A 16,231-nucleotide genomic window follows, 5' to 3' on the forward strand; every position below is an offset into this window, starting at 1 on the left:
CTTGCTGTTGTTGTGCATTCAAATCCTGCAGGACAATCTGTACAAAAATCTGCATTGTTTGTGTCTTTATAAGTGCCTGGCTCGCAGGTATAGCAGGAAACAGAGCCTTGGTAGCTGTAACACAGGAGAGAATTATAGAGTGAAAAAAGCTCTGCAAGAACAAATGCAGGCTGTTACCTTTTACAAAACCAGTTTAATACAAAGCTCCTTATATGCTACTTTATATAATTGTATATACGGAATACTGACTATGCTTCCATATGTCCTATTTTATTTACTATAAATACAGTATTTCATAACATTTTATATACATGGCCAAGAGGGTTTGGCTGAGTCTTTACCCATACTTTATGTTTTTGGGCTGTGTGACCAAGCAGTTGATGAGTTAGCTTGTCATTGCTCCAGACAAATTATGCTTTTTTGCCATTTCTCGTGCATATTACCATCAAATTTAGTAGCACTAATGATACAAAATATATTTTTAGCTAAAAGCTATTTGATTTTGTTTTGGCTCAATTACGATCGGATTTTTGTGGTCTTGTTCATATTGTTTTACCCAAAAACTTGATAAGTTTTACCCAACAACTTAGCAGCTAAATATTGTTTAGACGAAAAAAGCATTTGATCATTGTTTAGCAGCTGTGACAACTGCAGAACTCTAAGTAAAGGATAGCGTTTCTCTAATTGGTATAATTTTATAGCATGGTGATCGAGTTGATGAGTTTACTGAGCTTTTCGAATGTCTAGTTTATGACCAACTTGTAAACTAACTACATACGTTCATCAACACATAGTAAACTAACTACATACGTTCATCAACACATAGTAAATTAACTACATACGTTCATCAACACATAGTAAACTAACTACATACGTTCATCAACACATAGTAAACTAATTACATACGTTCATCAACACATAGTAAATTAACTACATACGTTCATCAACACATAGTAAACTAACTACATACGTTCATCAACACATAGTAAACTAACTACATACGTTCATCAACACATAGTAAACTAACTACATACGTTCATCAACACATAGTAAACTAACTACATACGTTCATCAACACATAGCAAACTAACTACATACGTTCATCAACACATAGTAAATTAACTACATACGTTCATCAACACATAGTAAACTAACTACATACGTTCATCAACACATAGTAAACTAACTACATACGTTCATCAACACATAGTAAACTAACTACATACGTTCATCAACACATAGTAAACTAACTACATACGTTCATCAACACATAGTAAATTAACTACATACGTTCATCAACACATAGTAAACTAACTACATACGTTCATCAACACATAGTAAACTTTATGATGGAACATGGGAATTATATTTATTAGCTAGCAAATCATACATATAGTAAGGAAACTAAAAATTTTCAATTGAATTTTAAGGGCATTAATTTAATCTTATTACTAGTGGAAGTATCCAATATAAATATGTTAGAAAGAGATTTAGTAAAAAGAGTTAAAAGTTGGTATAGTAGATGAACAGAAGCTGAGTACAAACTCTCATTAACAATTAATCTATGCTACTACTTCTGTGATTGCAATGACACCGTCTCTCAGTCAAAATCATCAGCTAATGACTTAAATATATATCAGATACGAAATCATGAGTTCATAAAGCCTATTCTATGAATGGCCGATAGCTTTGGACAAAGAACAGCAAATATGGTTATTTGTTATAAACTATTAGATATTAATGAAAATTTACCAATAGATGTGAGATCTTTTAACAGTACAATAAATACGTCAACAACACAGCACAAGTATATGAGATCAATGATATACAGCCCCCCAAGGATAGCCGACGGCTCTCATATGGGCGGGGTTTAATGATGGAGCTCTGTTGGGATGAACCCGAACACGGCACCCGAACAAACAAATATGCTGAATAAAGCCCCTTGTAAATTTACAAATATTATGAACTATAGGGGTTATTTTACTTATCTGTTGAATTCATTTTGTTGTCAAATAAATATAGTATCCCAATATTGTCACCATTATGATCAGTCAGTTGCCATTCACAAGCATTCGTGATATTAATAGTCACAATCGTAAAATAGCCCAAATTCGGGCTGTATACCATTGATGAGATAAAGTGGGCGTTGGTAAAGAGTTTAGAGGTTGTATGTAAGATGAGGTTATTAAGAGGATGTCTAACAATCTGTTTAGAATACTACACATGGAAAACCTGAGATAATATTACTACAATTTTAAGATATTTAACTGCTCATAAATTCATAATTAAAATCGACTAATTTAATTTTGCCTGTCATCTTATTCGGATTGTTCTCAAATTTTTTTTTTCAATCTTGTATCGTCTTTTATAAATAAGATAACTTATTAATGTTAAATTTTTTGAGAATCCACGGATGAAGAGCCTTGCCTATCCTCCATCAATGCGTCTAACAAATGATAGACATAGGCTCTAACGACATCGTTCTATTTAGGCCGAGATGTGTAAAACCATAACTGTCATTAGGTACAATGTGGTTATAATGAAAATGATCATGTATAACTGAGTTTATTTAGCGACTCCAATTCTAACTAGGAAATTCATAAAAGATACCCTTAATTACCATCACATTTTCAACACTCATATTCTCAATGTCTTTTTCCATAGATAGATATTTGCGTATCACTTACTGTCATAGCCTGATTAGGCGAACTGTATTTTGCGAAATCTGTAGTTTTTTCAAAAGTGGTAAAAACTCTAACTAAGCCTAGACCCCTGCCAATTGATCAATCTCGAGAACTTCACCAATACCAAATACCTCTATGCTCTAATACCAAATACCTCTATGCTCTAATACCAAATACCTCTATGCTCTAATACCAAATACCTCTATGCTCTAATACCAAATTTCTTAAGCAACTTTTGATATTTAGTTTTCTCATAAGTATTGTTATAAGTATTAAAATAATTGTCGCAGAATACTCTAGACTCACACAGAACTACAGCACACTACAAGCCAACTTGTATCGGTTAGCATAGTATAGCGTCTTATTATCACACCATCTATCAACATCATCCAAATGTTTTTAAGAAAATAGATTTAAATGTGATGTTTACACAATTTTTATTAAACTTATTGAGAGTCGCATTGTCCTTGTCTACAGTAACAACTGCAAAAAAAGATTTTTGAGTTATATATTCATTCGTTAATATACTAATAAGTGACAGCGCTGACACCGGACATAAGGACCGCTGACAGTAATGAGAACCGGTAAATTAGAATGCGAGAATTTTACGAAGCTATCAAAGTAAAAAAATTTTGTAATTAAATGAAGCCCAATTGAATTGAATACCAATTAAATTATTATACCTACAAGATTTTACGCTTCTAATGAACTTGAACGTATACACCAGAAAATCTACAAAGGGCATCATGGCCTTTTCAAGTTTGAAGTCAATTCCAGAGCTGCTCTCAAATCATGGTGATTCGAATATTCGAATATTTGAAACAAATCATACCGGTATTGTACTGATTCGACACAAATAGTGATTTGATTTGAAAAGTTGGAGAAGTAACTTGATTTGAAGTTTCAAGCTGATTTGAAGATTTGATTTGAAAAATAGATCAAATCATACCGCTATCTATATCCTTGTTTTCTGTAACTAATCAAAATATTTTTACGACATTTACAAAGTTAGCCCAAACTTTGGCAAGAAATGCGCACCATTGATACTGAGGCTAAGCGCACGGGCAGGTTTCAATCTACAGAAAAAAAACGTGTGTCGTGTGGCCGTATTTGTGTGTGTAAAAGAAATCAACATGAGCAGCTATGGTAAGTTGTGGCAAAGACATGTTTGTAGTTGTAGTGCTGGCATTGAACACTTTGATGCCAATTATTTGATTGCTAGAAATTAGTTGTGACTATCCCACTCTAACCTCACAGTCACTAGTCAAAATAAAAATTACTTTTGCTGTGTCCACGGCATGAATGAATGAATAGAATATTATAATATATAATATTCTATACAATACTATTCCATGCCGCTGGCACATTTAATATTCACGTCAATGTTTATAAATATAAATATGAATTATTATATTATAATTGGGTAGAATTTAATTAATAAAATAAATCAAAATTGTACTTATTATATTATTAAAATAATATTAAATAAAATTTTAATTTAATTTATTATTTTAAATAATAAATGAATAGCATAACGACATTCTACCCAAGTAAGTATAATGTAATAATTATATTACATACATAGTTTTAACATTAGCACTTATGTATATATTATTATATTACATTATTAATTATATTATATGTATAATAATATAATATAATTAATAACAATGTATACACAGTCACTTACTTACTAAGTGAGGTCTAATACTTAAAACGAGATTTTCTAAAGAGCACACTTTACACTTGAATGAAGTGTTGATTTTAATTCATTATGGGGCTGATTCGATTTGATTCGAATCTGCAGACAAGGGCGGAGATTTGATTTGTAGTTCGCCGGATATGATTTGAGTCATAAAAAGTGATTTGAAACCAGCTCTGGTCTGGTAAATTCTCTTAAGCAACCCATTTGTTAATATGATTCGCTGTTCAGTAGCTTTAGTGCGTGTAGCCATAGAGAATATCATAACGCTTTGTAATTTAATTTTAAAGTAAATTTTAAGACAGTGTGCAGCTAAGCCTTCAAGCAGAGAAAGCTTTAAACTCTTCGGTTCCACTACGATTCACTATCTTCACATAGCCACAGATTGTTTTACACTTTGGCTTCTATTCCATCTTCTCAGTTCATACTCCATCTTGTCTCTTGGTCTCCCGCTCTTTTTTTACATTCTCAATTCATCTCCTAAACAACCATGATAAATGTTCAAGATAATAAAAAAGAGAAAAGCTCACCTGTAAAAACCGGCGCCACACAGTGATGGGGTAGAAGAAGTAGTAGGGCATTCATATCCAACGGGACAAATACTACAGCTGTCTGCTCCAGAAGGGCTGTAGTAACCTGATAGCAGATAATAGTAACAGTTTTATCTGCAGTCACATAAGATGGTATAGCTGTAAAAGTTAGACTACAGCTCTGGAGGCTACAGCTCTCTCAGTCTTTTCATGAGCTCTTCACAAGTAACCCTCGGAGGCATCCCCAGTAATAATCGACAGACAACCATTATAAAGAAAAAAACCTAATGAATACGAATCGGCTAGTGCGACCCTCACGGCGTGTACGGATTAGAAACAATTTGTTAACAAACAGTACAAACTTTTACACTTTTTAGATTTAAAACAACCGAAGCAGTCAGTTTTACCAGTGACACGAAGAACACAAAGAACAGTAACAATGAAAGAAGAGCTACATTAAGAAACTAGGAATCTGAAAAGCACACTTCAAACAAGGGAAAGCGAATAAGAGTGTGAGATGAACGCAACAGACAATGAAGATATCGGGTGTTAAATTACATTACATATAATTTCTACCTTGTGCACAAGCCAAGCAGTCAGCCTGTCCCTCGCTACTATATGTGCCAGCTATGCACTCGGTCGGAGTTGTGGCATTGCAAGCCCGACCTGGTGGGCACACTACACAAGCATCACTGCCTTCCATCTCTTGAATGTATCCTATGTTAGAATCGTGTGATAAGCGCATATATATGGCATTAATTGTAATGACAAGTATTAGCAGGTGTAGTCTTAGCTGCACCAACTGATCAAGGTAAGTGGCAACAGCATGTGATCAACAATAAAGTTGAGTGTTACTACCTTGTGAGCAATCTGTGCAGGTCATTTGACCAAGTACACTAAATGTACCAACAGAACAGACACTTGCTGTACTGAGAGTGCATTCATAACCTGCAGGGCACTCAATGCATGTGTCATTTCCGGTGCTGGGTTGATAGGTTCCTAAGTAAACACACCATGATAGTTAAAGAGAAAGCACAACTAATGGTCATTGCATACAAGACAAATGCCAGGAAATGTGTGACAGGTTGATAGCAACTACAACAAGTGTTAGCATATCTAAATCACACTGTAATAGAATAGTGAATGCTACAGGTGATATACAGTTGAGTCAGACAGCCATAGAGTTAGCCATGCTTAGTAAGGTTACCTCTAATATTTTTAGACAAGGGATCTACATGTACTATGAGAGGTAAAAAATACGCTATAAGTGTTACTACCTTGTGAGCAATCTGTGCAGGTCATTTGACCAAGTACACTGAATGTACCAACAGAACAGACACTTGCTATACTGAGAGTGCATTCATAACCTGCAGGACACTCAATGCATGTATCTTTTCCGGCGCTGGGTTGATAGGTTCCTAAGTAAACACACCATGATGGTTAAAGAGAAAGCACATCTAATGGTCATTGCATAAAAGGCAAATGCCGGGAAATGTGTGATAGGTTGATAGCAACTACAACAAGTGTTAGCCTATAGGTTGATAGCAACTACAACAAGTGTTAGCCTATCTAAATCAAACTGTAATAGAGTAGTGAATGCTACAGGTGATATACAGTTGAGTCAGACAGCCATAGAGTTAGCCATGTCTAGTAGTGTTACCTCTAATACTTCTAGATTAAGGATCTACGTGTACTATGAGAGGTAAAGAATATGCTGTAAGTGTTACTACCTTGTGAGCAATCTGTGCAGGTCATTTGACCAAGGACACTGAATGTACCAACAGAACAGACACTTGCTGTACTGAGAGTGCATTCATAACCTGCAGGGCACTCAATGCACATGTCACTTCCAACGCTGGGTTGATAGGTTCCTAAGTAAACAAACAGCAGCAATGAAACAGGAGCGAGTCGAACTAGTTGACATCAATGTACAACTAACTAGTTGACACCTAAGGACCACTAACTAGTTGACACCCAAGTACAACTAACTAGTTGACACTTAAGGACCACTAACTAGTTGACACCTAAGGACCACTAACTAGTTGACACCCAAGTACAACTAATTAGTTGACACCCAAAGGCCACTTACTAGTTGACACCCAAGTACAACTAACTAGTTGACACTTAAGGACCACTAACTAGTTGACACCTAAGGACCACTAACTAGTTGACACCCAAGTACAACTAACTAGTTGACACCCAAGTACAACTAATTAGTTGACACCCAAAGGCCACTTACTAGTTGACACCCAAGTACAACTAACTAGTTGACACTTAAGGACCACTAACTAGTTGACACCTAAGGACCACTAACTAGTTGACACCCAAGTACAACTAACTAGTTGACACCCAAGTACAACTAATTAGTTGACACCCAAAGGCCACTTACTAGTTGACACCCAAGTACAACTAACTAGTTGACACTTAAGGACCACTAACTAGTTGACACCTAAGGACCACTAACTAGTTGACACCCAAGGACCACTAACTAGTTGACACCCAAGTACAACTAATTAGTTGACACCCAAAGGCCACTTACTAGTTGACACCCAAGTACAACTAACTAGTTGACACTTAAGGACCACTAACTAGTTGACACCCAAAGACCACTAACTAGTTGACACCCAAGTACAGCTAACTAGTTGACACCCAAGGACCACTAACTAGTTGACATCCAAGTACATCTAACTATTGACACCCAAGTACATCTATTTGACACCCATGTACATCTAACTAGTTATAAGTTGTAACAGCACTGACGAACAACCAGTACATGACAGTTTCAGCTTTTGCTTTATTCGAGTTACCTCATCATTAATCGTTATCAATGATCAAATAAGAAAAAGCCATTACACAGAAGTTTTGTTAAAGTCATAGATTTCAAGCAATTGTTAAAAAGTATATTAAACCTTAGAGAACTACCGGTTTTTGGCAAAGTGGAAAAGGTTTATAGTTTTTTCTAAGGTAACGGTATAAAACCTGTCAATGATTGTAAGAGCGCTAGTACCTTGAGGGCAGTCTGTGCAGTTCATCTGACTCAGGGCACTAAATGTACCAGCAAGGCAGGTGATTTTTGAATAAGCAGTGCATTCGTAACCTGCAGGGCACTCAACACATGTTGAGTTTCCAGAATAGGGTTGGTAAGTTCCTAAGGAAAACATCTTACTAGTAAGCAGGGAGCACACAACTATTAACTATCTAACACACCGCATACCTAAGTCAAACACAAGGTGCACATTGACATACAACTACACCACAAAGTTTGGATTCAAACAAAAAAAATTTTCAAATGCTAAACTGAACTCGACCAAACATTAAAATGGGTTGGAGAAAACACCAATGATCTAAAAGGCGAGAGAACCTACTTCCAATTTAAAATCAGACAGAAAACTGCTGAGCGGTTGAACGGCGACAAGAAAAGGAGAATAAGAAGAGTAAACACAGATTTAAGTATTATCTGAAAGTGCAACAGCAATGGCGGCGCAAGTGCTTGAAGCATTCATGGTTAAGTATCGTTGCCAATACAAGAAACAACAAGGCTTTTGTCCCGTACGATAGGTAACGGCTAACGCAAATTCCCTACCGATTTTAATTATTCTCATTCTTTCAAAATTCAAAAGGAGGCATTCAAAGCGGAGTGAGCGAAGTGTTGGGTCTGCTGCTGTAACTTGAGGTAATGATATGAGATGCAAATATGTCAACATTTCTTCAGTACTCTATAGCGCAAAAACATACAGGGTCTTTCAAAGATGCCAAAGATATACTAAGTATGGCTTGGAGTTAGAGTCTAATTTACACAGTATTCCTCAGATTAAAAATTAAATGACTTTGCTCCAGCTCTACCTGACTGACACTGGGAGCAGTCGACAGCTTTGGCAGGTGCAAAAAATCCCGCTGAACACTCGACTGGAGAGGTAGTCGGATCAGAGCACTCATGGCCTTCCGGACAGTCCAAGCAGGTGTCTTGACCAGTGCTTGTCTGATACTCCCCACTGGGACACACGATGTGGGCCTGCATGCCAGCAGTTGGGCACTCAGAGCCTGCAAGGTAGGCAAGGGCTATTAGAATGACTGTGAGCACAGAGTGCAGGTGCTGGCAGATGTGGTGGTCTGGGAGACAGCCTGATTACTCGACAAAAAAACAAAGATCTTCCATAAACTGTTCTAACAGCAGTTCTTATTCCAGGGATGTTTGTGCTTTTAAATAGAAATACATCTCTCTTTGCACCGATGTCGATCTCATCACCAACTGATTGTCTTTCTAGTAACATGTTTAGTCTACATTTCAAGTTGTGAATTATGGAAAACTTGCTCACTTACAAGGATTTTGTTGGCTTTTTCCGAAACAGCGTTTGTATTTGAACAAATAAATACTAGCTACGAGTTTAGTGGGTGCTGAACTATTAGGGAATTAACCAATGAGAAACAAGAGTTGGGAAATCATTACAAATTAAGCTCATCCATAGATTTACTGCAGACACTACATTTATTCCTTTGTTTAATCAGAGCAGTAGCTTATCAATGACACGATACCTACCCTATGATTTTACCAAGGACTTACCACCAACATCGATTTAGGCAAACCATTCTATCTAGTAATCAAACAAGACACTTCTAGCCATTTCCAACAGTGAGATTATAGATATCTATGATTGAGCAAACGGCAAACCTGCAGGGCACGTCACACAAGCATCGGGAGGATCCGTAGAGCCTCTATATGAACCAGATGGACAGTTCTGACAACCTGACAGATCTGAAACAGGATATTGGCCAGCTCCGCACACCTGCAAGTACAATATAGTGTTTCTGTAAAAATGGCAAGAAGCAGGTTTGAATAGTTGTAAGTGTGCTGATACATTATTTTCTTGTATTTAAATGAGATCCTTATTAACAATTGAAAATATTTTACAAAATATGACAAAGGCTATGACAAGCAATGACACTACATTATTGTTTCCATTCAAAGAGAAAAGTCTCCAATTGGCATATAGGTGTCTTAAATAAACATGTCAGAGTTCCATATCGGCATATCGGTGTCTTAAATGAACATGTCAGTGTTCCATATTGACATTTAGGTGTCTTAAATGACCGTATCAGTGTTCCATATTGGCATATAGATGTCTTAAATGAACATGTCAGTGTTCCATATCAGCATATAGGTGTCTTAAATGAACATATCACTGTTCCATATTGTCATATAGGTGCCTTAAATGAACATATCAGTGTTCCATATTGTCATATAGGTGTATGGAATGAACATATTAGTGTTCCATATTGGCAAGTTGGTGCAACCATGAATAGCTGAAAGTTATGAAACGGTATAATAGAGGCAATTAGAGTAGATCCACTTTTTGAAATCTGCTTTGAGTCCCTAACTTGAAAAATATCACATTTACATGTTTAAACACGGAAATTGTAACTTGCTAATTCCTAATTTTTATGAGGTTTAGAAATGACATAAGAATTACTTCATGTACCTCTGGCTTATCGTAATAAAGACTTTTATATATCTTTCAAAATTTAGCATTTATAATCAAGTTTCTTATTGTTAGAAAAATAAGCACAGAAATATAACTTTCAGTTGTGTGATAACTTTGCTAGATTTTAGTAGGATTAATACATGATTTTCATTAAATGCCTTCTTCTAACTTGTAACACTCTATGTTTTTTAGCGCGCTTGAAATAAACCTCTATGGTAACTTACTGTTTTGATACATACAACTGTATTGCTCACTGGGACGAGTTATGGATTCACAAGGGTGTATTGCAGGTGTATTTCATATAGATATACATACTTATGACAGAGTAGGATAAGACAACTTACATTAGACTTTTCACTTAGTATATGACTCTTATATAGTTGTATGATACATCTATGATTTTGTGACTGGGTTTTATGCAAGTTAATCTTTTAAAACCTTACATACTAAAACTAAACCTAAAACTAAACCTTCATAAAACTTTTAATGAAACATTGTTTATAGATGAACGATACAGCTTAATACTGATTGATCTCTTCACCCAATTCTCTTTGAAACTTAAAAATCTCAACTTTATGACAGTGTTATATATACTCTTCAGTTGATGATGAGTAATTATGGTGGACTTTATGACAATGTTATATATACTCTTCAGTTGATGATGAGTAATTCTGGTGGACTTTATGACAATGTTATATATACTCTTCAGTTGATGATGAGTAATTATGGTAAACTTTATGACAGTGTTATATATACTCTTTAGTTGATGATGAGTAATTATGGTGGACTTTATGACAGTGTTATATATACTCTTTAGTTGATGATGAGTAATTATGGTGGACTTTATGACAGTGTTATATATACTCTTCAGTTGATGATGAGTAATTATGGTGGACTTTATGACAATGTTATATATACTCTTCAGTTGATGATGAGTAATTATGGTGGACTTTATGACAATGTTATATATACTCTTCAGTTGATGATGAGTAATTATGGTGGACTTTATGACAATGTTATATATACTCTTCAGTTGATGATGAGTAATTATGGTGGACTTTATGACAATGTTATATATACTCTTCAGTTGATGATGAGTAATTATGGTGGACTTTATGACAATGTTATATATACTCTTCAGTTGATGATGAGTAATTATGGTGGACTTTATGACAATGTTATATATACTCTTCAGTTGATGATGAGTAATTATGGTGGATCTATTTGTATACCGGTATGATGTATATGTTGTGTACGTCGCATGTTTTACATGTAGATGTTGTATATATTGTATATGGTTTAGATGCATCGTCTATATGTATACACTCTGGATGCATACACTCCGAAAATATACACTCTACATATATACACTATAGAGATATACACTCTAGATATATGCACTCTAGATATATATACACTCTAAATATGTACACATTAGATATATGCAATTTACATATATACTAATTTATCAGAAAATTGGTAACAAACCTCTGGGGCAGCGTTAGTTGATATACAGATATATCCAGCAGAGTTGGTAGCGCAGTCTGTACAAGCGCTCTGACCACCCAATGAGTAATATCCAGAGCTACATGCTACCATGCCAGCTGAAAGGTAATGAGGAGTACTAGATATCAATGACAGAGTGTGAGAGAATACAATCCCCTGATCAGTGCTCAGCCACATCTATATGTAGCGTGTAGGAGTCACAACACTGACTTACCTATATATATATACTTTACATGTACCTTTGTATATACTTTGGTATAAACCTATATATATACTTTACAGAGACTACTCTGTAAAGTATATATATATAGGTTCATACCAGAAAAGAAACATTTGCAGAGTCAAATAATTATGTAGAAAGCTTCTACGAAAGTGATAGACTTCAAGTAAAACTAAGGGGTGTTTTGTTCATATGAAAGCTATTGCTGGTTCTCTCTCATGGCCAAGAGTACATACGGCATTATCATTCGTACCTAATGTCTGTGTAGGACACTCATAACCAGCAGGGCAGCTTGTACACGAAGCAGCACCAGCATCGCTGTATGAGCCAGCTGAACAGGAAATGCAGGCAAGGCTGTTTTCAGAATTGGACTCGTTGTTAAATGTACCAGCGGGACACTCGGTCTTAGCATTGCTTCCTCCAAGACAACTACAATATTCACATCGTGCTATTTATACAGCGCCTTTAATGACTAAATCCAAAGCAAACAAAGTTTAAATAACAGTATGAAACAATTTTATTGATCTTTGACGGCTTATAACCAAGTTTGAAAGGACTCAAAGAAATGTTTGTCTGAGCAGCGGAAATTCCTTGCAAATGGGATTATTGCACACATAAAGAGTCGGTCAGCTCACGTGTATGTTGATAACGTCATGGTCCACTCTCTTACGTAAACCTTAGCTAGCATGTAGTTGATATGTTTATAACAGAGGTAAAGTCTACCCAGTATGTAGTTGATATGATTATAACAGAGGTAAAGTCTACCCAGTATGTAGTTGATATGATTACAACAGAGGTACAGTCTACCCAGCATGTAGTTGATATGATTATTAGCTGAATACCCGGCGTTGCACGGGTATAAAACAGCTTCTAAACGCCTTGTTTCCATATACGCTGCAAGTACCGGCGACAGCACCGCATGGCTGTCAGCGGTGAAATGTGAACCTACGCGCCAAGTACCGCCGGTAGTTGTCGGCGGTCAATGCAAGAGTTCAGCACTGTTCACCTTTCGGGAAGAGCCGCAGGCAAAACCTTCCCGAAATGCACTATACAGGTGACGGTCAGCATTTTCGAAACGGCATGGCCAACGAAAATCTTTTGTGTGATTATTAGCGATGCAGCTTTATGTGAACAAAAGCCGCCGAGCCCAGCGTCGCAAGTGTTTTGCTGAGCAAAATTACTGCCGAGGTCTCGCAGCCAATATCGGAACCAGGCTTTATGTAGTTGTCTGCCACTTGCCATTAGCCTGGCACATTGCCAATGACTAATTTGAGTACGCTACTATCCGCATTGCTAAACTTACTAGTAAGAGCCATGAGACCTAGCTTTAGTGACGTTGTGTAACGCAGAGTGCTATGCCTATTTTAACTGACATAACAGCTCATATTGCCTCAGAATTCAATGCATCGCGCGTAGCTTAATGGGTAAAATATTTGCCTGACCATCGGAGGGTTCTGAGGTCAAATCCAGCGTGAAGTGTATATTTCTCTCCAACATTTTAATAGCTATAGCCGAATACACGGAAGTACTGACAAACACACAAACTTTGAGATTTATATAGATAATAGATAACAGAGGTAAAGACTACCAGTATGTAGTTTATGTGATTATAACACAGGTACAGTCTACTCAGTATGTAGTTGATACGTTTATAACAGAGGTACAGTCTACCCAGTATGTAGTTGATATGATTACAACAGAGGTACAGTCTACCCTGTATGTAGTTGATATGATTACAACAGATGTAAAGTCTACCCAGTAGGTAGTTTATATGATTACAACAGAGGTAAAGTCTACCCAGTATGTAGTGGTATGATTACAACAGAGGTACAGTGTACCCAGTATGTAGTTGATATGATTACAACAGAGGTACAGTCTACCCAGTATGTAGTTGATATGATTACAACAGAGGTACAGTCTACCCTGTATGTAGTTGATATGATTACAACAGATGTAAAGTCTACCCAGTAGGTAGTTTATATGATTACAACAAAGGTAAAGTCTACCCAGTATGTAGTTTATGTGTTTATAACAGAGGTACAGTTTACCCAGTATGTAGTTGATATGATTACAACAGAGGTACAGTCTACCCTGTATGTAGTTGATATGATTACAACAGATGTAAAGTCTACCCAGTAGGTAGTTTATATGATTACAACAGAGGTAAAGTCTACCCAGTATGTAGTGGTATGATTACAACAGAGGTACAGTGTACCCAGTATGTAGTTGATATGATTACAACAGAGGTACAGTCTACCCAGTATGTAGTTGATATGATTACAACAGAGGTAAAGTCTACCCAGTATGTAGTTGATATGATTACAACAGAGGTAAAGTCTACCCAGTATGTAGTTGATATGATTACAACAGAGGTAAAGTCTACCCAGTAGGTAGTTTATATGATTACAACAGAGGTAAAGTCTACCCAGTATGTAATTGATATGATTATAACAGAGGCAAAGTCTACCCAGTATGTAGTTGATATAACAAAAATAGCCTTACTTTATTGTTGTCACGGCATACTGAGTAGACTGAATCAACTGACAAGTATTCCTGATAGCAGTTGAAGCAAGTTCTCAATAAACATGGCTAGCAGGCAGCCATAATGAACACTCTCCTCCTTATTACATTACAGGAAGTTAAGAATCAGTATCATCAATTACTATATCGTTGACAATTTGTAGTGCTCAGTCTAACTAGTGATAATTATAGAGTGAATTTGTAAAAGATGCCCCAAACCAGATATGTGGCAATTAGATTCTGAACACTTTTCAACTCTCTACCACTATTCTTGCTAAACTAATAAAAATACTGTGAAGCAAGCAAACAATCTGCCACTTCCCACCGTCTGTCTTCACACTCTATTTTTTATTTGTGTCAGTATCTTCACAGACATTCAAGTTTTATGCTCCGTTTCAAGGCTAATAAAGATTATGGCCCAGCTTTAGCTAGAATCTTACATATGATGATGTATATGTGTTCATTAGACTTACTATGATCCTGGGGGGCAGTTCTGACAGGCAGAGTTTTCATAGTACGTGCCTGCGGTACAGTTAGAGGCCTCACACTGAGCCTGTACACCCACTGCAAACATTGAAAATATGCTCAAGATGGTGAGAAAACATTCCTGTGCTAAACTACAGATGCACTACTCTAATAAATTTGTAATCTATTCACGCTGGCATTGCATCATGCTGCCATTACATCATACTGGCATCACATCATGCTGCCATCACATCATTTGTCATCAGACAGAATTGCGCAGACTTAGCTTTTGGTTGTTTAATTTCCTACCTTGTTCAACTGCCTTGTAACTTTCTATAATACATGATTATTTTATTCTACAACCAATGCTCCTATTTGCTTTTCATTTTTGACCAATAGGCCTTATTAATATAATCTAATTTCTGGAGGAATATTCTGAAATACAGAAAACATAATTGTAAAACACACGGATACCTTCATTCAGCGACAATGCAAATGCAATGAAGTAGGTTAACAACTTCCTTTATATTAAAATGACTGGGTGGAGTTTCACCATTCCCTGCACATTATCACTGTTTTCTGGAATTTTTCTGTGACGTGGACGCAAGCACCAAGTTTTATTTAGTTGATAGTCTGACCATCCACCAAATGACAAACTAAATATAAAATCTTGGCAACTCTCCAACAAGCTGTAGTAAGCTTACCATCAAGGGTGCAATACAGGAAGATCAGAGATAGCAGAATTCCTCTGCAGGTATTTGGTGACTCTTTCATGGTCAAACAGTCTTCAGCCAGAACCACATGGCAAATAATCAATGGTCACTTTCTTTGGAACTAAATGTTCCGACAATATTTGTATTAGCAATTTCTAGCTGTTGAGATGAGTTGAAACTTGATAACTCAGCAGGAACAACTTGTATTGATTTTGCTCCTTACTCTGTAAATCACTATCAAAGGAAAAACATAGAGCAGGTAAAAAGTTACATAACGTGAGCAATATCTCATGATAAACAATTCCTGCAGTGATATAATGGGCTCGCCGCATTCCTCTACATTTTAAGGTAACTGAAAGAAATATGCTTATTACTACCCTTGCTAAAATGGCAAGTAATTTACATTTTAGG

The 16,231-nt window shown here is 36.2% G+C and overlaps 1 protein-coding gene across 1 annotated transcript in view; it reads right to left on the reverse strand.

The window, feature by feature from the left end:
- The window catches only part of LOC137386781 (uncharacterized), a 168,532-nt gene extending 152,651 nt beyond the window's left edge, over positions 1 to 15,881 (reverse strand). The window contains 12 exon segments of the mRNA XM_068072928.1: positions 2 to 114; positions 4,917 to 5,022; positions 5,493 to 5,633; positions 5,775 to 5,915; positions 6,647 to 6,787; positions 7,924 to 8,064; positions 8,760 to 8,957; positions 9,586 to 9,700; positions 11,885 to 12,000; positions 12,376 to 12,551; positions 15,116 to 15,206; positions 15,812 to 15,881. Coding sequence (XP_067929029.1) covers positions 2 to 114; positions 4,917 to 5,022; positions 5,493 to 5,633; positions 5,775 to 5,915; positions 6,647 to 6,787; positions 7,924 to 8,064; positions 8,760 to 8,957; positions 9,586 to 9,700; positions 11,885 to 12,000; positions 12,376 to 12,551; positions 15,116 to 15,206; positions 15,812 to 15,881 — 1,549 coding nt within the window.
- Between the last annotated feature and the right edge of the window lie 350 nt (positions 15,882 to 16,231).

This window comes from Watersipora subatra, chromosome 1 (genome assembly GCF_963576615.1).
Source record: "Watersipora subatra chromosome 1, tzWatSuba1.1, whole genome shotgun sequence".
NCBI classification, from domain to species: domain Eukaryota; kingdom Metazoa; phylum Bryozoa; class Gymnolaemata; order Cheilostomatida; family Watersiporidae; genus Watersipora; species Watersipora subatra.